At 35.1% G+C, this 26,028-nt stretch overlaps 1 protein-coding gene across 1 annotated transcript in view; it reads right to left on the reverse strand.

Annotated features, from left to right (window-relative positions):
• The window catches only part of LOC110474214 (protein unc-13 homolog A-like), a 42,808-nt gene extending 17,783 nt beyond the window's left edge, over positions 1 to 25,025 (reverse strand). Inside the window, exons 1-7 of the mRNA XM_085588721.1 lie at positions 24,706 to 25,025; positions 23,396 to 23,425; positions 20,003 to 20,102; positions 17,159 to 17,276; positions 15,343 to 15,466; positions 11,429 to 11,564; positions 2,394 to 2,460 (exon numbers count right to left, since the gene is read on the reverse strand). Of these exons, the coding sequence (XP_085444847.1) occupies positions 2,394 to 2,460; positions 11,429 to 11,564; positions 15,343 to 15,466; positions 17,159 to 17,276; positions 20,003 to 20,102; positions 23,396 to 23,425; positions 24,706 to 24,727 (597 nt within the window). The 5' untranslated portion in view covers positions 24,728 to 25,025. The remainder of the gene's footprint in view (positions 1 to 2,393; positions 2,461 to 11,428; positions 11,565 to 15,342; positions 15,467 to 17,158; positions 17,277 to 20,002; positions 20,103 to 23,395; positions 23,426 to 24,705) is intronic.
• Positions 25,026 to 26,028: the final 1,003 nt, after the last annotated feature.

A 26,028-nucleotide genomic window follows, 5' to 3' on the forward strand; every position in this document is an offset into this window, starting at 1 on the left:
TACTTAAAAGCTCCCAGGGATTGGTTCCTTATCTAAGCCTGCTTTGATGCCTAAAAAACTCCCTCATGGTTACTAAAGATTGTTATTTATTTTTCCTGCTCCTTATGGATAGAGACAGTTCCCTCCATGTGGTTCTAGTATCTTAAAGCAGTTACCTACATATAGAGATTGCTTTTTGTGGAAAACTGCTTCATTTATCTGTTTGCACGCCTCTATTATGAGGCTCTTTGAGTATTGTATCTTCCTCAAAATATGTCAGGATTGTTTAGCCTTCTGCTCTTATTGTGCTGCATACTGTTTCTTTTTACCGATGGCCTTTCATAGCCCAAATAATACTTGCAAGTGTAAAGTTTATTTTGATTAGGCATTGGCAGATTCATCCTTCATGCCTCTCAGAGTTTCTGGGCAAACAATGGCACTTAATGTCACATCCGTTGTGCTAAACTAAAGCTGAGATAATACCAATGTGCTGTTTTTGAAAACCAGTTTATCTTCAGAGAGAAAACACAAATCGAAAAAAAGTCCAAGGCAACCCACAAGGTTGAAGCATAAAGGACTAAAGACATAACTGTATTTCAGGGACAATAACTTTATCAGAATAAAAACCTTATCCAAATTAATTTGTAAGGAAATAAAACTAAATAATTACTCAGGAATTAAATGAGCCTTTTACATATTTATAGATATTTTCCTCTTCAAATAGAGTTTCACATGAGGTGTGTGTTTACGTCTCCCATCCAGTTGATTTCAAATTCTTAAAAGTCTCACAATAACTTTGCCAACATCTTTCAGCCCCATACTGATGTTAGATTAGCTGCTGAGCAATCTGCCCTTATTTCAGTGCACCAAGATAGTTTGACTGCTACAAAAAACAACTTAATAGCACAGTGACAGCTCAAGATTCTCTCTCATGCATATTAACTAACTTGTTTCACCATCTTCTAATTCCTGACCTCAAAATTACTCTGAAGAACAGCAGTAGGAAGAAATGCAATTCTAATATTGCTCTATTCAAATACTTTTTAACATCTGAATGAAATTCAGCTGATTCATCAAGTAAAAGTTGCTGACTGTATAGCACTAGTTTTAAACTCAGAAATAAGTTTACCCCACTGACTAGGCAATTAAGCACACACTAAAGGAAAACTCTTAACAAAAGAATTTATCTTAGGGCTATTGCAACCTCTGTCTGCAAGAAAAAACTGGACAATTTGACTTGTCTGATATTTGATTAGAGACCAGGATTCTTCCTGCCTGTCTCGTTCAGTGAGCTACCACTGTGCAGCAAAAAGGATAAGATCAAACTGGTGACAGAACTGGATGCAGAAACTGAGATCAGATGAATCAGATAAATACTCTTCCCACAACACTCCAGTGTAAACAGATTTCCCTTGTCACTCTTTTCACACAGGCACAGTCTATGAATTATCATAAATTCAAGAGAATTCAGTAAAAAAGTAGAGCTTGATCCCCAAAGAGCAGGAAAAAAACAGCTCAAAATGAACTGATGAAGGTGTATTTTAAATGGGGTTGACTCATATTTACACTAAACAACTTTGGCTGTGCCATAAAAGCACAGAAGTGATATTTCACAGAACACAACCTGAGAATAAGCAGTGTTTCCAAAAAGCCTACACGCAAATGAAACAGGAAGTCTGACTCTTCAGTTTCTCATAGGTTGCTGTACACACCAAAGACAATTGCTGTGTTTCTCAGAAGTTATCAACAATAGTTTTACACTACAGTCAGCGCAGGAAGACTGGTCAAAAACTAATAACACATGAATTCCCAATGACTGATGTGACGTAGTGGTTTGCAGTTTAACAGCAACAGAGAAGAAAAATACTTGGTCTTCTTATATTGTTAATAATGATACCAAGTGATCATATTAATTTCCCTTGATTATCACACCTAATAAAAAAATTAATGCTGAGGCAATGGTATAATTCTAAATTATGATACCACTATTGAGGAAGTGGTATCATAATTTACAAGATTTTTGCTAGGAAAAAATGTTCTTTAAACAATTTTTATTAAATATCAATGAAGTACTGATTTTCCTCAGTATCAAAAATTATTTAGCCAGAGATGTCTGATGTCATGGTATCTGGATTAATATGCAACACCTGTAATATGGCCAAACTGCAATCACTCCTCTGAGACTAAAAAAAAAAGTCTCAAAATCTCACCCTTTGTCTTTTTACAAATAAAAAAATCCTGGGATGAGGGAACTTTACAGATGGAATGGAACCAACAGAAGGAATTGTCTCAACTACCAGAAATTTGGCAGTAATATCCTCAGGTCCTGCTTACATGAACTGAAATCTTCCTTGACACTGAGAAATTTTTTTAAATTACAGCGATACATTAGTAGTTTTAAGAATAGTTCTTACCTTCTGGATAGCCCTGGCCCATCTTGCTTTTGCAAAATTTCCTCCATTACCTTGGTCTATACTTCTCCTAAAGAAAAGGAGTGAAAAAGAAGTACTCAGAACAGAAAAGTATAAAAATAAATAATTAAAAGAAGTCTGATAAATCTATGGAAGAGTGGATCAAAGTCAGATCCATCACTAACTCACAATATCACCTTTGGATTACAGGGGATTCTGTTAAAGCTAGGAGTTTACTGGCTTGAAAAGACACAATCCCTGTTCCTTGTATTATCAAGAACAATATAAAAGAACATTAGCAAAGGAATACAATTATAGTGGCTCATAAATCAGGACTACAAGGTCTTTAATATCAAATGGCAGGGGGAAAGGCAGAAAACAACAACAAAATCCAAACCACCAAGACTGTGAATAAAAGAAAACCTGTGAGTTTCCTCAATAAAGGCATATCCTTGTGAGACAGAGACACTGTCACTAAGTCTTTGTCTCCTGCACTAAAGGAATTATTGAGAAGCCATATAACAAAAAAACAATACGCCCTCTATCCCAAAAAGTACCACCAAACAAAAACTAACATTTACTCCAACCAATCTTTGAAAAACCAATCTTGCATATTTGGTTACCCTCACACAGAAGTTGCACACCTATACAGGCCAATTATAATTAGGGCTCATTATTCAGATATTTTACCACATCCATGAAGAATGCTGGTTTAAATTGAAAAATAGTAATTCCATTAATGTTAACCACAGATTAAAATAATTTGTGTAGACTCCACCACTCCTGCAAGATTCTAAGTAATTCAAAAGCCACTATCTAGTACAATACCAGTTAAGTTACAAAATAAAAATCATACAGTAAAATTCTACATGTGAAATTTGCAAAGGAAGCCCGTTTACTAAGTGAAGTTTTTGCAGCATATTTATATTATACTTCAATGCCATCCCTTGGTCTACATAGTACTGCTTAATTATCTTGGACTTTTGGAACAGTGCTCTTTTATTTGAGGAGAAAAATGTTCCCTCTGATACGCACAGCTGAGTGCACATGATGCAAACTAAGTATGAAGAGGCTTGTCTGCCCCTGCCCTCATCTCTGAGGCTGAATGTTTGCAGGTCTAGTATTTTGTTTCAGGTAAATCAACCAAGTGATACTAGTAATTGGTCCACCACATTCTGCAGTTCTTAACTAGACTGGAAATACCGGATAATAATTAACCTTAGGGATTACCAGGATAATTAATCTCAAGGTCAGATGGTGATTGGGTTGTCAGTATTGATTCAGGGGGAACAGAGAGAAATGGCTGTCTCCGCCTTACCTAAAAGTAGGGAAAAGAGTATTACTAAGTTTTGAGGCAAAATGGACAGAGGGGGACAAAAACTAGTTTAACTGGTTCACAGTACTTTTAGGAAGTCACCAATCTGTGATCAGACTGCTGAGCAGAGCAGTCAGATCAGGCAGTTGAATACATTTCTTATGCCACTCAAACTCAGCACAGACAGAGCAAGGAGCAGTCTCTACCTGTCCACTTCCTGGTGACACAGTGATGGGTCCAGTTTGGACAAATGGTTGTTAATTCTCTCTTCAGATCTAGTGAAACTAGTTACCTGTCAGAAAATGCTTTATCAATACTGAACAAAGCTTCTGATGACACGTGCTTTACAGGAAATCTGGATAACAAAGCCCACCAGATACTAGTGGGAATGACCAGTCCTTCTAACTGAACTGTCACAAGGAACATACATGCCAGGCATATGCATAATTTTTGGAAACAACATAAACAACACCAGATTAGGAAACTTCACACAAGTGTTAAGATGGAAAACAAAGGAATTGTATTTAATAATTAGAACAGCATAAAATTCCCAGTGATTGAACAACAAAAAGTTTAAAAACAAATGACAAATGCCTTAAGAGAGCCTAATAATTACACTGATTCAGCATCCCTACAACATAATGCCCAGCTGTGGTCTCTGATGCTGTGCAGGACACAAGAACAACAAGATGAGGAGAACTACAAGAGACACGTTAAGAGCAGTATAGCAATATTCAGACCTGCTCAGCTCAGCAAGCAGGACAAAGTTTTGATGCACCATGCATCAAACTCAACAGGCTTTCACATCTCTTAGCCAGAAGGATCAAAATAATCAATCTTGTTGCAGTGATTTTACCAACCAATGGCAGGTATGTGCAAAGGAATGCACAGGCTAGATACACACAAGGCCTCTTCAGTCTGGTTTATCAAAAGCTAAGCATTTTTAATAGAAAACAAAAGTTACACTGACACTTTTATTTAATAGATGTTTTCCCTCTTAATTTAGCTGGCCAAATACATTAAAATTGCTCTAACATAGCAGTGATGATTTGCATTTTCATGGCACCTCTTGTAAAGTTAATCTCACTACAGACTTCATTATGATGCAGTTAATTATAGAGCAGTTGCAGTGTGGCCACATACAGCCAAAAAATGACATCTTCTGAATGCTTATTTGTTTGTAATAGGCAATCCTGAACATCTGCATTAATTTCTAAATATTCATCACTAAAGTTAATTCCAGCTTTGAATATAACTGGAAACAAACTGTGGAAGAAAAATTGAAATAATTACACTCTATTATGACATTTTTTTATTTGGCAATTTCCACTCCCTACTGGCAGCAGTCATGCTGAAATTAACATCATGTGCGTAAATCAATCTCCAATGGACATGTCAAGCAGACTTATACTTGGATAGTACACTACCACAAAAATGTTTGCGTTTTTTTCTTCTTTAAATATGCTTTTCAGAATATTCCAGTAATGCTCATTCTTGGACAAATATGTGATAAGGCTGATTTTGAGTTTTATTCTGCATTCTTTTATAGCTCAGGAGGGAAATAGATAAGAATAAAGAAAGATAGTATCAGCTTTTCTGTCTTTTAGAATAGAATAATGGTACTTTCAAGTGTATCACTTCCAGTGCTGTAACATTTATAACATGCACAATTTAACATTCATTGGAAGTAAGTCTACAACATACCCTAAACTTTTTTGTGAGAATTTACCCACTTGTTACTCACTTCAACTGCAGCAGCACAAGTTCTTTGGGAATATCTGCTGGTGTAGTTGCTACAATGGTCTTGCAGATCAGGCGGAAATCACATTAGCAATATTCCATACACCTGGGCTACAAGAGCCTGTCCTTGCTCCAGCACAGCTCATTAGCTGAAGCTGATTACACTGAAATAGTTTCCAGCTGAAAACAAGGTGCTTTACAACACTAGCTTTCAAGTCAATTCATGCACTTCTTAAAAGGACACACTATTCTTATTGGAAAATACATCTGGGATATGGAACTATAGAAGGATATCCCACCTAGGATTATTAGACTATAAAACTTAAATTTAAAAAATTCTGTAGGCCTCAATTATACAGTATAGATAAAATAATAATTATAACATTAAAAAGCTGTGCAATAAGTAGCAGTTTAGTAAAACATGAAGAACTGTAGGCAGTACTCGTCCATCTTCACTATAATCACATTGTAAGGAAATTAATGATGTGGTAAAATTGCAAAGGAAAATTAAGTGACCTAGGCATTCCACAGTTAATTATGCCACAGTAAGATTTACTTTTTTTAAGCCTTTCATAGATTAATACAATTTAATATCATATAACTGCCTCATATAGCTATTTTTGTGTGTTAGTGGCAAAAGAAAGCAGAGTTACCTCCAAGATACTTTTTATGCAAGCACTAAATCTATGCCCCTACACAGAGTACTTTTTACAGATGTTCAAGTTGCTTTGAAGATTTATTTTTTAAACTAACAGAGCAAAGAACAAAACGTACTATAGATCAGCAACCAGTCACTCATCCCTACAGTAAAATTTTAGTTTTAATCTGTGTACACGTTTCTTTTCCTTTTGCTTTCTTATTGTCTAAAATAGTCTCCATAGCTATATTATCGTCAATCATACATTTATATTACTCCTTTCACTTCAAACACTTTACAGTTCTGAGTTCTTGGTGCTTTTTGAAACTAAAATTACAAGTTCCTAGTTTCTTTGGGACAAGGTACTACATTTTATCAATCTGTATTTTGAGAAAAACATTACTACAGTAATGAAATAACTTTTTCTGATTTCTTGGAGAAAACCTTGTTTAAGTGCCTCAAACACATAATACAGCAATAACACCTGCTTTCTAGCCATTCAGATTCAAAAATTTAGCAATGCGTGAGCAGAAACAAAAATATGCTTACATATCTCCTTTAGTTCAATTTTTCCTCCAGCTCTTTTTTACAGCTTACCTGCCTAATCATTGAGAACTTGAGTCTTGTATAAGAGCTACAACTTCTGACTCACCTATAGAGCAAACTAAGACAGCCCAAAGGTATGCATTAATCCTCATTTTTTTTTCCCCATTTCAAATTTTTCCTCCAGTTCTTCACAATATTTTCATAGGCATAATTCACATTGATGTTGATCTTCATGTTTTCCTGAAGAAGATCCATCCCTGGCTGCTTTTAGAAATACCCCTGAGCCAAGTCTGCACAGCTGCTAAAGATAAGCCATCAATTACTGCAGCTTGACCAACACTCCCCTTCCTGGGCAAAATTAACAATTTGGTGCAAGGAAAGTACCTTCCTCTCCCATGTGTCTTTTGACTCCTTAGATGGGTCTGGAGTCTGATCACAGCATGACTTACTGAAGGGATGTTGCTGTCTCTGCTAAAACTGATTCAGGAAGTCCAAGCTTGCTTTAACAATTACTTTGCAGTAATATTATTTTAGTGTTCTGACTTACAGTATCACCCCAATAAAAAATCTCTTTTCCATCGCAGATAGAGAAATAGCAAACTCTTCTGTGTAGCTGAGAATGAGTATTGGGAAAAGTAACTAATAACTACTTAAACTTCTCTGTTTTAAGCCACTTCAAATGTTTTGACTTCAAAATATGTAGAGTCATTTTGGATTTAACACTGTGGGATTTTCTTGTTATCTGATTAACTATTATTCTCAAACATCAATATATCCCTTTCTTGAAGGGTCTGGTTTCTAAGATGGAGTGAATATCCTGGTTTTAGTATGATTGGAGGAATTTATTAAATTCTATTAAATCTTCTTCTAAAAAAACACCTCAACTGCAAGCCTGGTGCTAAAAGGTGTGAAAATAGACACGTACAGTAATCTATACCTAAACTTTTAATATTGCATTTCCTACCACTCAGAGCTATGAACTGGATTGTAAACTGTCATTCAGATCTATCAAAACTACAGCTTGTGATACTGATCTTGTACACTTAATACCATGCCAGTAGATAACAGCTCATATTTCCCACTATATTGCCATAGAACAGCAGCTTTGAAGAAAGAGACTATTTTTAAAGACCTACCAAAACAGTAAATCAACATTTTACAAAGTAACTTCCAGGTTTTTCTGATGGATATAAAGGTATTACAAGACCATGCTGCTACCTGAGAAACCCCCACAAGATACTAATGTAGCTACTGCAGAACTGAGGAGATAATGTGATTTCCAAACTGCAAGATGTTTATCTGAACAAAATGAACACACAATTAGGACAGAAGCTAATTGACAAGACCAAAGGCTATGGCAGGAGACAGGTGACACAGGGAAACACATGTTGATGTGAACAAGATATTATCAAGACATTGTTCTACTGTCCACTGAAGTTGCAGCTTTTAATCAATCTTGAATCTGTCAAAGTGTCATCTTGGATTGTTCCCAGAAAGCAAACAATGTCTATCTGAGACTTAGGGAGACATTATGAATTTCTCCAGATTTTGCCTGGATTTGCCTATTTGTTAGTCTCCTATTTCTCTCTTATTTCAATGCTGTATCATTAAAATTTATTTTTTCTTCTAAGATACCTAACTCAAAAAATAATGTCTGTATTTTTTTCCCAAATATATAGTGGAAAGGCATATCTCTTCAATCAACTAAACTCAATTTTCTCCTACAGAATCTCTTTCTTCATAACCAATGCCTAACATATAAATTTTATTAAAAAGCCATTAAAATCAGTATTATAAAAGTACTTGATTGAATATGCATGCAATAAACAAACAAAATAAATTGCTATGCAAGTGTAGTAAACTAATTCCAGTGACACTTACCCTGCTTCTGAATATAATGTGTGTTTCAGGGTAGCGCTGTACAGATTAAATATGACACAGTGGTAGGAGCCAAATCAAACTTTTTATAAACATTTGCTGCTTTTCCCATGACAACCCTCTTTTCTCCTGCTGTGTAGCTCTTTTTATGTAGAGTTCTTATGCTCCCACCTGAAATGGCTGTTTTTAGAGTTCAAGTCATACAAAGAAAGGGAATTTCTCTGCAGAACTGATGCCTGACAACTATTTTAGCTTTTCTGTAAATGAACGAATTTTCTAGTAGTTTCAAGGGAATTCTTGCACAGAGATTGAATCTTCTTTTGCACACAGATATAAGCATTAATTAGATAAACTACTTCCCTGCTAGTACTAGGTTACCTTAAAAATTTACTATTATGTAAGGTCTAAGTAAAATGTGTTAACTTTTATAGTAAGTAAACCTTTTGGGAACCCAAGATAAGATAACTGCTTAACAGTAATAGACTTAATACCATTACATGATATCAGAAACCTCTAAGAAGGCACAGAACTTAATTAATCCAAGTAAAAGAAAACTTCAAAAGCCTTTCCTGTTCCTTTCAAGCCTAAAGAATTTATCACGAATAATGTTACATTACACAGAATCTCAGGGAGTATCACAATGATTTCTCATTTATTATGAGAAGTTGTCACCATAGCAAACAATATAACACTATGAATATTAATAAGGGAGCCAATTACATCTCAGTATCAGTTCATATCAGGATGCAATGAAGTATACAATAAATACTTAATTGTTGATTTTTAAAGATTCATGGTGATTCATTCATTAATTACATTATAGAAAAACTCAGAAGATTTATGGGTTTTGGGTTTTTTTTTAAAATTAGTATTTTCCCCTTCTCTGTCTTTTTTTTTTAACCCTCCAGGAAAAAAAAATATTGCTCCAAGAAGAGGCTACCTAATAATTTACCACAACCTTCAAATTTTGATTTAGTGAGCTTTTGTTTTATGGGAAAATGTTACTCAGTTACACTTAATTAGTCATCAGTCTACACCTAAAGTCAGCAGCCATAAACACCACTTATGTACATAACCAAGGAACGGATGAATTAATATCAGTCTAAAAAACACTTAAGGAAGAAATTTGAAACATATTAATACTTAAATATTTACAGTTAATTTATATATATCTATATATATTTATATATATATATTTATATATATATATATATTTATAGTTAATTTTGGTGTTTAATACAGCTATTCAAAATAAATAGTCTCATCCAGATCCCAGATTTTTAGTACAAACGCAGTTATTTGAAATATACCTATACACATCTAAAAATAATAGTTTAGTGCTGACCCTCAATTTAGTAGTATAAAAGCTCATTGAATTTCAATAAAATTATTTGGTACAAGGGCATAAAGGAAAGAATTCCATAGTCAGATTGGGTTAACTTCGTTTGGCTTAGTTTACCCTGCTCAGAGGCACAGATCTCTGTTGAAAATGACACGTCAGCACAGATGAAATGCTAATGACTGGACATGTGCTTAGAACAACACAGAGAAACAGCTCTTGAGTGCTGCCATTACTGACAGCTCTCACCCTGAGGATGCACTTGTACTTCTCTGTAAATACCCTGCAAGGGCTGACTAGGAAATGTAAACGGTGAGGGCTGACAGGCACCCAAGCAATGCTGTGGCACCCTGTCCATGTGCAGTCTCTAACTGCAACCTTGAGCTTGAGCTTTTTGCAGACTCTTACTTCCTAATTTTGTGTAGAAGTTACATGCACCAGGACTCTGCTTTTTTAAAGTACATGAAAAGGTGGTTTAAGGGCATCAAGATATTATTGCCTCAGAGAATACATAACTTAATAACTCATTAGTTTTTATTGTATTTTCTCACATGTTTGAGCCAATTTTCTAGTAACACTGCTGTTAGACATGATTTAAACAGGAGCAAAGTACCTGACACAGTAAATATTCTCCCTGCCTTTCCCAAGAGCCTTTTCTACCCCTCATCAAGGCAGAACACCTTTTGGAGTGTCAGCTGCTCACACTGTCTTTCATACATTGCTATAGATAAAAGACACCATGAATGAAATGTAATACAGTCTGTGACAGCTGCTATGAAAGCCAAAATGAACAGTAGAGGGAACTTTTTCTTCTCACAAGTCTGCCTTTCAAAAGAAGTGAAGTGATTAGTCTAACACAGAAAAACCTCTTCCTGCTCAGAGACCACTGCTGAGTGTTCTTAGAGGCTGACTGGGCTCCCTCCTGAGCATTCAGCTCCACTCAGCAGAAGGCGATGGCAGAGAAATAATACAGTTGTCGTCACCTTATTCTTTGCCCCTTCCACCATTATGCATCATCATTTTCCACATTCAGAGAAGCAGAAAGACAGCAATTATCTCCCCCCCCCTTTCTTTCTTTCCATTGCATTCGTGTTTGTTCAGAAGAAATTGATAGAAAATATTAATTTTCCCTCTAGAAAACTTCCAGAAATGTAGGCAGCCTGTCTAGGTAAATACATTAGCTTCAAAAATGGAATCAAATGTCTTTCCTGCTTTCCAGATGAAATAGAAAAGTTACAATACCAAAATGATGTCAGGAGTTGCTTTCCTTCCTTTCTTAAAATTTCAGGAAGTCACTATGGAATAGCTGAATCCTATGTAGTCACATGCCCAGGGGTGAGAACAGGACAGGTGTACATGTATTTGCCATAAAAGAACACAGAAAAGCTAATAAACACCTGAAAAATTTTACCTGAAAATACCTAAATTTTTCTCTAATACCTAAAATTCTCTCTACAAGTTGAGGGGATGTTCATATTCCTGCCTGAAATAATTTTGTATGTATCACGCTGACATTCAGATATTTTAAAAAATTAAAATCAACAAATGATATCATACATGTCTGATGTGACAAGGTAAAATACCTGAGTTTGCTTTCTTGTATGCTGAGCCCACTTTCCATGGATGTCTGTCTGTCATTTGTATCTTGATGTGAATGTCTTGTACATTGGAGGGTTGTCTCTCTGTGCAAACCTCTGCAATCTAAATCTCTGTGGGTATCTGTAGAGAAGGAGAAAACTGCTAGAAATTTTTCAGCCTATTTTACTTCTAATTTTACTTTTTTTTGCATAAAATTAATTATCTTAATTCATAAAATCTATAGTAACAGGGAATTAGCAAAACAATTGAAAACATTATAATGATTAAATCATTTATTACAAGAACAGCAGAAAGAGTTCCAAGATGATCATCTGATTGGTACTCTAAAAATTTTGAGAGACCTATACCAGTTACTTTCTTGTTAAACGAAGTTCATTTTACAGTTTAAAAATTATCTACTGCTAGATTAGGAAGAAAATTGATATTTTTAAATTTTTCAGTTCAACTTGCCAGGTATTTCTTATGGATCCATGCACAGCAGTCTGAGATCTGTGTTTTTTTGTTTGATTGAATTTTGGTTCTGAGGGTTTTGTGTGTTTGCTTTATGTAGGGAATCAGGCTCCACTATAAATTCCACACACTACTGGCCTAGAACTGAGGATGCTTTTTTTCACAAGCTCTAGGCTCTTGGGAGAAACATGACAAGTCTGCAACTGGAGGTACAAACTGATTTCCTGCAGAACATTTTGCTCTATGAATAATCCTATTGTCTTTAGTGAGAGGAAAGAGTTCATGACCCTGATTGTGAAGAAGTTTTCTTCCATGATGATGATGAGAATTTGTGTGCCCACCTCTTTCTTCCATTTTTAAAGTTTTGCTCACGGATTGGGAACAATGCTTTTGTTTTCCATCACAGTGTTTACCAACACTAGGTAAACTGTCAGAAATTTATGTCATATCTTTTACTCAAAGTGAACACAACATTGTTGTGAAACACGCAAAAGATAAAGACAACACTCTGGAAAACATAACATTTCAGTTTTCCTACTTCATATGTTAATGAAAACTTTTAAATTCTAAGTATATGCAAATTATTATACTAACTAAAGTGGTCTGTACTTCGAATCCTATACGGTGATACACAGTTTCCACAATTAGCCTATTATGATTTTTCAGGACTTTGGTTTTTGCTGATCAAAGTTGTATCAGAACAATTAACTTTCTCATTTGCTAATCCCTTGGCATATCAATGCATTAGCATGGTTACTAATGCAGAAACAGGGATTAAATCTCATCATTGCTACTTTGTTCTTGTTACTTCATTTGCTAATTAACGTATACGAGATCTGTGATAATGAGTTGAATTAAAACCAAGCCTAAGACGTGAGTTCTGCAAGGTATTTTCCAAAATTATTAATGAAGTAAATGTTCTGTTGACTTTTAGTAGGCTACTTGGCAAAATAACTTTTTAGCTTCCAAGACACACAAATTATTTTCCAAATTACAGCTATTACCAATTACTTCAGTAAAATTCTTTCGTTTCTTTAGCTTATACTCTTTTGTAAGTATTATATTGTTAAGAAGCAAACTACCTATTTCTGATGCTAATCTCAAGGAAAAAAGTAAGACATGTCCTTTAAATTTTCTTCTGTTGTATCTTACAAGAAATGTCACAGCGTATGTCACAGTTGAGACAACCACAATACACAAAATATCACCTTACACTTTCAGCAGGCTTTAAGCACTCACCCATACACAGTAACACCATACCACATCAGAAGGCTTCAGGCCTCTGCCCAAACACAGTGACACCACGTCACTTCAGAAGGCTGCAAGCATCTGCCATTCTTTTTTCTTTAGCCCAACCTTTAATACCCTCATGTTGATGCGGTGCCCCTGTGTGCCCTCTGCTCCCTTTGGTGGTTGGGCAGTGCCCCTGGGCACTCCGTGACTCATTGCTGTCAGTGCTGCTCACCTGCTGCTCAGGTGCACCCATTGGGGATGAGGCTTGGCCCAGCCCCACTCCCAATTACTACAAACTGTGTGCCTACAAAGAAAGACCTAAAAAATGTGAAGGAAAATTATTTCATAAATCCCTGATTACCCTTTAAAAAACTTGAGTTTTAGAGATATGAAAAATGTTTGTAATTCAACTGCAGTGTTTATCTAAATTCAGTATTTTATTACAGTGACTTTGCAGAATTTTAAATATAGTAGGTATTAATTTTATTTAGCAGCCTTTTTTAATGGAGCTCAGTCTAGCTGGCAACAGTGAAATGTCAACTTTATTGCTTCCACAACTGACATTAGATGATACTTCTAGAAAAGGCACTGAACTACTGCTGAGAACGCATTTCCATGTTACTTCACACCGGATTTCAAGTCCAAATAAAGTCACACTATTAAAGGAACATGGGAAGCTGTTATATTTCTGCCCATTATCTGGCATTGTCAAATGAACGTCCTTCAGGAATTGTCAAAAGTAACTGCAGTCTTCTATGTAATTTGTCATAATAAAGAGGCTGTACTGATTCCAGTAACAGATTCTCAGGTGCTTATAGCTGAGCTGAGTCATTCAACAGGATAAACAATGAAAATGTACTCGTTAACTCCCAGTAGATGACAATCCTGGCTTTCTCAATAACCAAGACATAATGCTTTTGAATTCTTGCCACTGTGAAGAAAACTACAGTGTAAGAGAGACCTCTACAGGATTTTCACAGCACTCCATGACTACAGTCCCAGGGCCTGCCTTGGGAACTTTTTAAAACATATTTGTTTGAAATCAGAATACAAGCTTCAACACACAAACCAACACTCTCTCCAGGTTGCAGCCTGAATAACCAAAAATGTCAATTTATATCTTGTAAACACACAATTAGAGTTCCTATTCCAGATTTACACTAGGTTTCTGGATATGAGAATGATGTAAGGAAATAAAACATTCTGCTAATTCAACATATCAAAAAACCAAACCAAATAAAAACCGAAACGCAACTAGGGCAGAGGTTATATTTTGGAATTCTTTTGGCCAAGTAGTAAATAATAAGTAAATTTTGCTTAAAAAAAAAAGGAAAATGAAAGGGGAAAAAAAAAAAGCCTATGCTGTAGCTTATAAGGAAACTAAAATAGTCCACTGTCACTCTGTGAAAAGGTATGTATTCCACCTGATGTATTAACAGGAGTGTAATCATGCAGACTACATAAAAAAAAATCATCAAGGTTAATCAAAGACAATGCATTTTAAAAATAAATTTTAAAAATAAATTTGACAATCAAACAGCGTATGGTATAACGTCTAGTCCTCCTTTTCATATAGTTTCTTATTTATACTTCTTCACTTTTTTTTACTTTATTCTTGCATAAATTTTAGGATTAATCTTTTCAGACACAGTTCATTAGACTATTTGAAGAGTAAAATGTTAAGCTAAATTATGTTTGTGACCTTATTTGGAGATAGACCATGTAATATAGATTGACTGATAATCTTTGTAAAGTCAATCTCAGTATATCTAGAAGTAATGTGTGCTGATGTATTATTTGAAGTTCAGTTTCCATTTCTACCTTCACATACACTACATTCATATATATATATATATATATAGTTTCCATCTTTTAAAACTTACATTGTACATTGGTCAAAGCTGATGTGCTGCAGAGCTGTAACATACAGGCTCTAGTACTGACCCTGAAGGAGGTAGTTCCTTCTTTAGCTCTGCAATCCACAGGTGGGTCACCACGGAACTATGAAACTATGAAACTGCTCACCCAACTCCTTGTGGGATGTGGTTCGTTCTTGCCAGTAACAATTACCAGTATTGATTGTGAAAATGCTCTAGTGATAAATAGGCATTTAGGACTCTATAGAAGAACTGCTATTTGTTGGCATATTTCAGGAATTTAGGTGAAATTACAGGAACAGAATGGCTGAAATGCTGGACCTTAATCTGTAACTCACCAAATGGCAATGCAAAGTAGATGTCTAGTAAGATCTCATGAGAAGTTGGTGTTTTTGTGCCTTGAATCTCACTTCCATTTTTTATTACTTCAGAATGCAATCTCCACCAGGAACCTGGGCCTTCCTAGGAAAAAGAGGTTATGGACATTACCTGGGCAGGACTTATAGCATTACTCACTTTTTATTGAATGAAGTTTCCCCTAAGTCAGTAGGAGCTCCTTTATAACACTATTTTAGTATTTTCCAGCTTTTGTTGATGTACGAGTTAGTACTTCAAGTCTTCTCAGTTATCAAATTCAAAATATAACATTTGCACAATAATATAGACAAATAGACATTGTGGTTGTCAGATGATTAAGACACAACAAATATGAATACTGAAAATTACTCTTATCAACTGAGATTTTCCAGCTCCCCTTTGAACTAATGCCAAACAAGTACACTCTAGCAAGACTGAAACAATCCAAGTTAATAACCAAGCCAAAAAAAAAAAAAAAAGCTTCTAAAGCAACACACCCTTGTATGTTATTTCTGAGTTATAAAGCTCAGAACACAACTGCACGGTTAGGACCAGGAGGACTAGGAATGTTTCACAGCAGACTATAAATGAAGGTTTAGAGGATCTGAAGAAATTAAGAAACAATCTCTTATCTTGCATCTTTGTTTGTTTAAAGATTCAGTATTTACAAGTAAGCCACAACCTCTGTGTCAGCAAGTTGTAACTCAGCAACAGCTTGGGCATCAGAGCAGAACAACTTGCCCTGGGGCTTGAAATGGCACTTGGCAGCTGTGATACAGAGCCTCTTCTAATTTAAGCAGGAATTACTTTCTTCCTCTGCTTCCATTTTCTGAGGAGGATCATTGAAATGGCAGTTCGACGTATATATTAATATTTATTAGCTCCTGTAAAGAAATGGCTATAGAAATACTGCATGAAGTCATCCTCTGGTTTTCTTACCTTTACCCCATCTTCAATTGCCTTTTTTATGTTTTATAAATATTAAAGAAGGCAAACAATTTTTATTTGAAAGGATTAACTTAATCTTCTCTAATTCACAGTTACTTCATTAAAAACAACCTCCAGGGACTATGCATATGAATGCATATTTATTATTGAGAGAATTGAGGATTATTAGAATAGGATACCTCTTACTTTTTCCAAATTTATAAAATTTTGCAGTAATTGCAGTGTGATTCAGTATTTCCACACTCCCAGAAACCTTTTTTTTTTTTCATTTGATAAAATAAGAATTCCCTACTGAAAGCAAGTACAGTCATTCTTGTGGCCAAGTGACTATGGTAGATATGTAACTCCTGTATTGACCTAGTTTCCCAGTCATCCTTTCCTGTGTCCTCACTGTGCTAGTAATTTCTTCTGTAACAGGGCACATTTCTGTTTTCCTCTTTGAGTCAATGGTCAATTCCCATGAGAAAGAGAGCAACAGTATTTTGCCAATTTTAATAGAGATTTACTCAAGGTCACAAAATGAAGAGCCAGACCATGGAACTTGATCTAAAATTCTTTCACTCTAATCATATAAACCACACATGCCTGTTTCTCTAATTGTTCCTAAGTTCTGCTGAACCCTAACTCACCTTCTGTGTTATACCTGGCCCAGGATCTGAGCCATTTCTCTGGGGTACACGGCTGATGAGTATCAGTTGTCACTTTGAGAGCCACACATGCATTATGCCTTAATATTACAACTGAAGCAAAGGAATTAGAAGTATACAATGATCACAAATGTTGTTATCTGGGGAGTCCAAGAATGGGAAATGTATTGGATTTTTATATTTCCACAGAAAGTCAACTTACATCTGTTGCATATTCCACTGTGGCAAGGGGAATCCATAAAACTCCTAAAATGCTATCCCAGAGCAAGCCTTTCTTCCACAGCTCTATAATGAAGCCCTTTCCATCAGCATGGATTTCACTATTAAGAATGAATACAGAGATCATTAAACTGAAAATTTAATCTCAACTGCTCAGCAATCTATCATAGCAATTTAATATTATCTTCTTGCAGCAGATACAGAGGTAGAGGTTTTTCAGTACACTTGTAAAATACAAACTAGCAGGATGAACACAGATGTCAGACTGAACAAGCCAAATTTCAAGTCATATTGTTCAGGATTGCCTTTATGAAATGATGAGAAGAGTTCTGCTGGAACAATGGGAAAACATCTCTCAACTTCAAAAGTTGCAGATCCAGACTCTACTTTAGTTGTAATTACAGGATACATGCATTTTATTACTAGCTGACTTTGACCAAAAAAATACCATACCACAACCATATTTTTCAAGAATGAAAAATCAAATTTCACCAATCCATATCACTCCCTCATGACATTGAATTATTATTAAGAGAGAGGTCATTTCCTCAGGGAATGTTCCCCATTTCAGACCAGTTATGTAAATATGAACAATATAATAAAGTAGGTATTGGTGTCTCTGCTTGACTCATTTAATGTAATCTCTGTTAATTTTAAGTAGTAAAACTTATCTTCAACTTACTTGTGTAGGGTACCACAGAGCATTACTATGTACTTAATGTCATCAGGAAAAGAACAAATGAGATCAGAGAATGGCAAGTGCCACCTCTGAGACAGCTACTTAAATCATTACTTTGCTCACAAAAACCATCCTACATCAATGTCTAATTTTCTGCTGTACTTGCTTTATGCAGTTGACTAGAGATACTGACTTTTTGTGTTATTCAGCTTTTCTATTTATAAATGCACTACCAAAGACTAATTGCAAATTTTTATCTTCTAGTATTTTTGGACCACAACCTTTAAACTGACAACTGAACAGTGAAACTACAGATTGAAAGGTTAGGCAACGTGCAACCTTTAAAATGCAAGCCAGTAATATCTGCAAGTAATGGAACACAGTTTTTACTGGCAGACATGGAGTCAGAGTCCTTAAGATAATGAACTATAGTACACTTATATAAATCTAGATAAATATATTTGTAAATGCTCGTTTATAATCCCTTTTCAAAGTCTGCTGTGTTGTATAGATGAGTAGGCAGCAGATGTAGAGATGAGTTGGCAACAATCTTGTAATGTAATTGCTACAGAAGTGGTTTAGTATTCTTTGGTAATTGGCACACTGCAAATTAAGAAAATAATCCTAATAAATTGGTCATTTTTAATGATAGCATGGAACATTCAATTACATATAATATGAACAAAAGCATTTAAACAAGAGCAAACAAAATGTTTTAAACAGCATTAACACATTCCTCAGGAAAATTTAGAGGTTAGGTTATACACACTCACTATAAAATATTTTTTAATTGCATCCTGCCTGACAGGGCTAGTGCTGAAGTTTAATTGATCCATTTCCTGAGAAATTTTTACATTGTCATCCAATCCATGCCCAATGATTTACAGAACTATTATGTCTAAATCAGTAAAGTTCTGAAATAATCATCATAACAGAGTATTATTATAGAACAATGATTCCTGTACACTAAAACATGAATATCTTTTCTACAAGTGTAAGCTGCAGTGTAAGAATGGTGTTTAAAAAGTTCAGCTGCTGATAACAACTTTTCTTAACATTTTCAAGACCAGATATGATCCTCCTCTGTAGATAATTGAGCCTGTGGCTCTGAAGAGTCTGTTGGAGGAGCATGCTGCGGTTATTCCAATCAAAATTTCAGTTTCAGCATACAATCAAAATATATTTATGCATTTTGATAACCACAAAGTATGGAAAAATGATGCAAAAGAACTCATTCTTTCAACAAAATATTAGAATACTTGGAATAGAAAAAAACTAAAATTGTAAAAAGGATATTCTTCATAAAAATAACTAAAGCAAATTAAATATTTAATTCTGTGACCATATTTCAACCATCTGTAGACCTCAAGAATAAAATTTAAGTTTCCACAACAAGAGTGTGATCACAGAGAAAGACTTGTGCAGGGAAAAAGGAGGGACCAAAAATGTTGGAGATTGATGTACTAACTCATAATCTAATTGAATATAATAAAATATAATCAAATTATATTTATTTGGTTTAACTGCTTTGGAAGTTGAAAGCAGGTTTCCTCAGAATGTCAGTCAGTATAAAAGTGTTTGGACCCTCCTGACCAGTGAGGTGGATACAGGGCTTTACAAAAAAGAGGATAACAACTGAATAACAAGATGGAGAGTGAAGTGGGAAAAGATATGCAGACAGAAGTGATAACCAGTATGAGTCAACGGTAAATAAAGTACCTAAACTGGCAGTTAAGTAGATAAATTAACATATAAAATAATTCATAATGAAAAAGAGCAAACAAAAATCAATCTGTGTGAGGATCAGTTTGAGTTCTTTATTGTCTCATTTCTTTTTGTATTGCTAAAACATGTATTATGTATGCAAAACATGCACGTTTTAGCAATGTATTGCTAAAACATTTTATGAAATTAAATTTGGAGACAAATTCTTCACCTTGTTGACTGCACGCCTTGATCTGCCATGTGGCTTGCAAAATTTACTTTAGTTGTGTTCCCCAGAATTAGTCTGGCATCTTTTCTCCAAGCTGGATACTTGTTTCTTGTTTGTGCTCTGCACGTGACCTCACATGCACTAAATTGTTCTACATTATACAAATACAGCAAAGATACAACAAAATCAATTGATAAGAATTCCCTTTTACTTACAACATGAAGTCTTGTTCCCAGCAAGGCTCCCTTCCTCTTCTATCTATTGTAGTGCTTTTTAAATTTTGGACTTTTAAAACAACGTAAGTTTTCGATGTGTCTGAAAAACAAATAACCATCACACTAAACCCCAATTTAGCTCCTTACAGAAGATGAAAACAAAACAAATATGGCAGCAAGGGTTTAACTCACACCTCATACATACCTCCCCTTGGTGTGGGTCAAATATATGGATGTGAACAAGGAAATTCCTATTAGTTTTAGTAGGACTATGACAGGAAAATCTCTGCCCATGACAGGTGGGATAAAACATAATCGTAAATTTGAATATTTTAAAGATCAGCTTCCAGACACAGCTTTTTACTGTTTATCCATCTCTCTGGCAGCTCTCACAAGAAACAAGTACACACTCCTTTTCTGCAAATTAGGATATTTTTTTGCCTTTTAATTGATACGATAATACTGGGCGCTGGCTAATGGGCTTTTATGTCCAATTAAGGCAAGGCCAGACTTGCAACATGTAATTCAGTCTTTGTGCATGAATCGAGTTCTGTGTATAGATGCAGCAGCAAAATGTGTTTCAGATGCAGTCCCAAATGAACTCACAGATTTTTATAAAAGCCTCTGTAAAGGCACAGTGTGAATATTCATAAAATCAGACCTAACAAGCAAAAAGAATAAAACTTAAAATTTCAAAGTGCTTGAAAATATCACTGACAGGAAAAAGCAAAAAAACTGAGGGAAGGCTTTGTTCTGTAGGGCCTGAGACAGGAATCTAAGGCTGCAAAGGCACATTCTATCATCTCAATGAACATGGCTTTTTAGTTTGCATGCATGTAACACATCCTTCACTATCCTCCAGCATCCTAGGCAAGGATTAACATTGAAACATGACTGAAAAAAGACTTCTTTTTTTAATACAAGCACTGCCAAAACACATATATACAAGACATATTCAAGAACAAAATTTCTGAACTGTCTGTATTACCAGAGGTCAATCAAACACCAGGAGCTGGAGGCAAGCTGTCAATGTCTACAACAGATCACTGAATAAATCATATCAAATTACACTGCACTTAACAAAAGGTGTGAAGGAGAAGCATTGGCTGTGTACATCCTGGATGCAGATCTTTATTAGGACCAATTATAATATTTGACCAAAGAACTAAAGATATCATGTAACGGAAATTTTTTTTTTTTTAATACAAAAAGTAAACAGTGCCCAATGTTATCTATTTATTTTCTGTAACTCAGTGGATCAGTCTTCTCAAACATGACTTTGTTTTTATACTGAAAAAAAGGCGACAAAGTCAACATCAATTTAGAAGTCTGGTAACTTACGTGTGAGAAGTGGCATCAACAAGGCACAGTTCACACACTACCATTCTGTGTAATTGAGGCAAACAAAACAAAAAATTTGCAAAATCTTTTGTAGTTGCAAAACTTTTTTATAGTTGGGAGAACTTGCAACTCAAAGTTTGAGAAATTTTCAAAAGAACTCTAAATTGCTTGGCTGAAAATAGCAACCTACAATGTTTAACTTCAGCCATTTAGAATACCCATGTAAATTAAAACTACAATACCAACTTGCCTCATAACTAAAAGGCTTCTCCTTTAAATGAAGCCATAAAGTACAAGGTAGAAGCTTGAACCCACAATTTTTTCAGTTTCATTGTTGCATTATTTCATATTCATCTCTAATTTATTTCCCATTTGAAAGTTTCATGTTACTATGTGCCACACCAGATGATCAAACCTAATCAACTGGTATCCTTTTGCAACTCCTTTTCTAGCATGAAATATAAAAAATATTGTGGACTGCCTGCATTAGTGTTGCCTGAAACCCTGCTGTCTGCTTTTTAAAATAGCTATTTCTTCAATAGTTCCTTGGCCTCTTTGGCTCTTCTCTGGATCTAAATCTTACCCTTCAGTGCTTTTTGCTAATTCACCCTCTTTAAATGCCATGAGTTATGTCAAATAAGAAAATGTAGATACTCTACCTTTTAAATAACTGAATATGTAACCTCCTTGAAGAATAACACTGTCAATGGTGAATATTATTACAATACCCTGGCAGTGGAAAGGAGCTGTCAATTTTGCTAAATGATAAGAAGTTTTGTTTCCACAAAGCCATTATTGCAGCTTCCAACCCACTACCTGTCAAAAGCTGAAGGCACATAATGCAATTTTTGTGAAAAGAAATAGGGCAGAATATCCACCTGCTCGTATCTTCAGCTTTCAACCCAAAACAGGAGAGAGCAGCTTACTCAGAGGAGTCAATAAACTACAGGAGAATCACAGAATTTTGAGAAATGTGGACATTTCAAGACTGCTCTCATTCACCACCTACAAAATTGTGCTGCCCAAGGAAACATGACCAATTATCAGAGGATATGCCACTCAAACTTCATTGCCAGTACTTATAGGATTAATCAGACTTCAACAGCATTTAAAGGAAAATTAGTTATTTACATTTTATCAAATTATTTTGATAATCATGTTCTGTAAATCATCACCTCTTTAGTATTAACAAAATATAACATAGCATTCTTCTGATTGCATTAGTATCTCAATGAAAGAGAAAAGACTTTTCAGTCTTGGCATACATATTTCATAGCCTGCTGTTAGAAGAACTAGCAGTTCTACCCTTATCCATTCAGGTAACCATTCTTTAATCCAGATAATTTTAGAGCAATTTTAATTACCTTACATCTATTAGCCAGACATCTACTGGCAATTTTTGCTTCACTGCTTAAGTTGTAGATCAGCTTTTCCTGTGAAATAGTAATTACAAACTTCTTAAAGTCCTTAGATTCACAGTCCACTTGTGTGTGAGAAACCTCTGGCTGTGTTTGGACTTTCTTTTCCTCCACGGCTAAGTCTTGGTCCTAAAGACAGACTTGCGTAGACCTGGGCAGCTTGGTTTTGCCCATATTTATTGCCGAGGGTATACACCTGGTTGCTATAACTGTCTATCAGTGTCCCCTGTCTGTATTTCCTCACCTGGAAAATTCCGACACCATCTCTTTCCCAGCCTGGCTAAGCTAAAGTAATGTACACTCCTTATTTAAAAAACATTTCTATAGGCTAGTGACACATTTAGGTCATCAAATTATGTAAAAATTTGCTGTAGCAGAAATATATTTTAAATATGACTAGCTTGCAAGACAATAATGTTTCATAATTTAAAATTACAAATTATCTCAGCTCAAAACATTGGTTTATAATTTTATCTTTAAAATATATGCACAATTCTTTACACATTTTGTACTGTACTGTTGATCCAATGCACCACAGTAGTCCCAAACTTAAATGATTCCTCAGTGTGATACAGAACCCAATGCCTAAGAAAGAAAAATGTAAAGCAGAAATTGAAGGAGGAACCAGACTTACCAGTTGTTTTATCCAGCCTTCCTTTTTTCACTGTATTAAAAAAAAATCAAGCAAACCATATTATTAGTTTTAGATAATACCTTAACAATGTTTTCCAATAAGATTTATGAAAAATAAAATCTAAGGGATTTATGTGGTATAAAAAAAACTCAACCAAAAATGAAAACAAGTAATCTTTAAAAAGTATCACTGTGGAAGATAATATGACTGTTTGGAATTCTTTGGGAAAGAAGACATGTGAAAACTCTGTACTTTACAGGAACTTCATAAACACAGAGGGTAAAATGGAGGTCAGGTGTCCAGGAAGGGTATTATACTTATTATTCATCACCTCATAATGCCAGTTCTTAATTCTTCCCTGCAATAGTCCCAGAAGACTGTATATAATCTAAAATAACTTCTATCATTTTACAATGAATCCTTTACTACAGTGTATTTATTCTGCCCATTAGAAAACACATATTTGAGTAAACTCCTTACCAAATAAAAAGTGAACATTTCAAATTCTGATTTTGCTCAACAACTTAAAGTTCCACATTATGGTATCTCTTCCATTAATGAAAAATGCTCTGAAGCTAACAGGATTGTGATTCAGGTAGTCATAGGTATGAAAATTTAGCCTGGACATAATTTTGTATCAAGTGTCTGACAAATAAAGTTCAGGAAATTTAGTCTTGTAAACAATATTAAATAGTCTTTCAATTTCCCTTCCATGTCAAAACATCTATCACAGTTCAGTTTAATCTGAATGAAACATCACTGTAGTCCTACAATAATTAAACCTGCTCTATGAATATATTCACATATACATCATATACTTTATTGCTATACTTAGGACCTAGTAATTGCCAATAAAACAAAATAATGAGTCCACAACTTTACAACATAAAGGTTCCCGAGAGATTGCCATTGTTTTCCAATATCCTTTCCGTTTGCTTAATCACCTGTACTTTCCTATTACTTATTCTTGCTTTCATCTCTCCCTAAATATCCCCAAGAACTCTATGGAACTGCACCATATTTGGCAGAACGTCTGTCAGCCTGAATAATCCCATCAGGTCAGACGTCCAGGAAACTTTCAACACAAATGCTGAGGGGCCTAAGAGTTGCTGAGTTACGGAGGCCAAACACTGCAGCAATTCAACTGCTCTATGAGAGAGCACAATTTACATACTTCCCTCGGAGGAAGTACTGCAAGAAATACTCCCATCAACATAAATGAACAACGCACATCTCCGCTCTCTGAAGTTACTTCTTATATGTACTAAGCACTTGTCACATGGATGAAGGAGCTCAATAAAAATACCTACCTTTTACAGAGAGAAGTTCCATTCCAGCAGAAAAATATTTTAAAGACCACACATTAAAATTCAGGACTTTTTAAAATACAAAACGAGAAGAAATAGTTTGGCTTGAATTAAATTACTCTTCTGCTGTTGCTCCCTCACTGCATGTGTGTTTCACTTTTGCAGCACGCTCCTCCCATGGCTCAATGGAGGGAAGCCAATCAACTGATGGAGCAGAGATGACTAATTGCTTCTCCCTCTTTACACACATACATGGAAGAGGAAAGGAGAAATATTACAACTATTTCCTTACCCTCATTTCCTCAGCTTTTATCTGCTGCATGCAGCTGTCTCTAGTCTAAACACATTTCCTAACGCCATCTTTTCCAGAAGTAACAAACTCGGTGCAACTATTTTATTAAGAACATATTCTTGGAGTTCTTAAGCTTTGATTTTGATACTTGCAAAGCAACCAATTTGGAATACAGAAAGTTTAAGGCTCTTTTCTTTTACTGTAGAGTCACAGAGAACACTTTATATGCTATAGCTAAGCCTAAGTAATTTTATAAAATAGTATAAATAAATATTGCACCAACAATTGAATTTTATTATACTTAATGAATTTCTCACTCTGTTGCAGTACTTCATAAGATAATAAACAGTCTCATGAAATGCTAAGACATTTTGCAACAATATTTAAATTATTAAACTCAACAACACTGAAAACATTACAAAAATCATCGTGTTTATGACTACTTGTTCACATTATATTGCCTTTCTTTTCTTTTTGGTTTCTAATCGAGGTTAACAGTGTATTTATTTCCACAGACACGGAATATTTTACTTTTTAAATTTTTGAATCTCCATCATATTACAGCTGAAGGCTGAAGTCTTGAATTCAAGTAGGAGAGTGTCCTTGGATCACAGGGGAGTTCAGGAGTGGCTGCCTGCAGCTCGAAGAAACTGGATCTGCAAGATGGCCCACCTCAAAATACAGGTGAGAGCTGAGATTGTTTAGCCAGGCTGTGAGAAAGCTTGGGGAGGTGGGTGGGTTTAATCAATGTTTATAAAAACCTGATGAGAGGTGTAAACAAGACTGACTTTTCTGATTATTATCTAAAAACAGGTGAACAGGCCAGGGGTACCAACTGAAATGCACAGAAACAGAAAACTTTTTTTTACTGTGTGTGTAGTTTTAACAGTAAAATAGGTTGTTCAGAAAGTCTGTGGGGTTTTTGCCCTTGGAAATATCACAGACATGACTGAATCCCAATCCTGTGCAACCTGCTCTTGCTGACCTTGTTTAAAGCAGGGATGTTGGACTAGACTATATTGAGAGTTTCCTTC

The sequence above is a fragment of the Lonchura striata genome, chromosome 10 (genome assembly GCF_050655825.1).
Source record: "Lonchura striata isolate lonStrDom1 chromosome 10, ASM5065582v1, whole genome shotgun sequence".
In the NCBI taxonomy this organism is placed as follows: domain Eukaryota; kingdom Metazoa; phylum Chordata; class Aves; order Passeriformes; family Estrildidae; genus Lonchura; species Lonchura striata.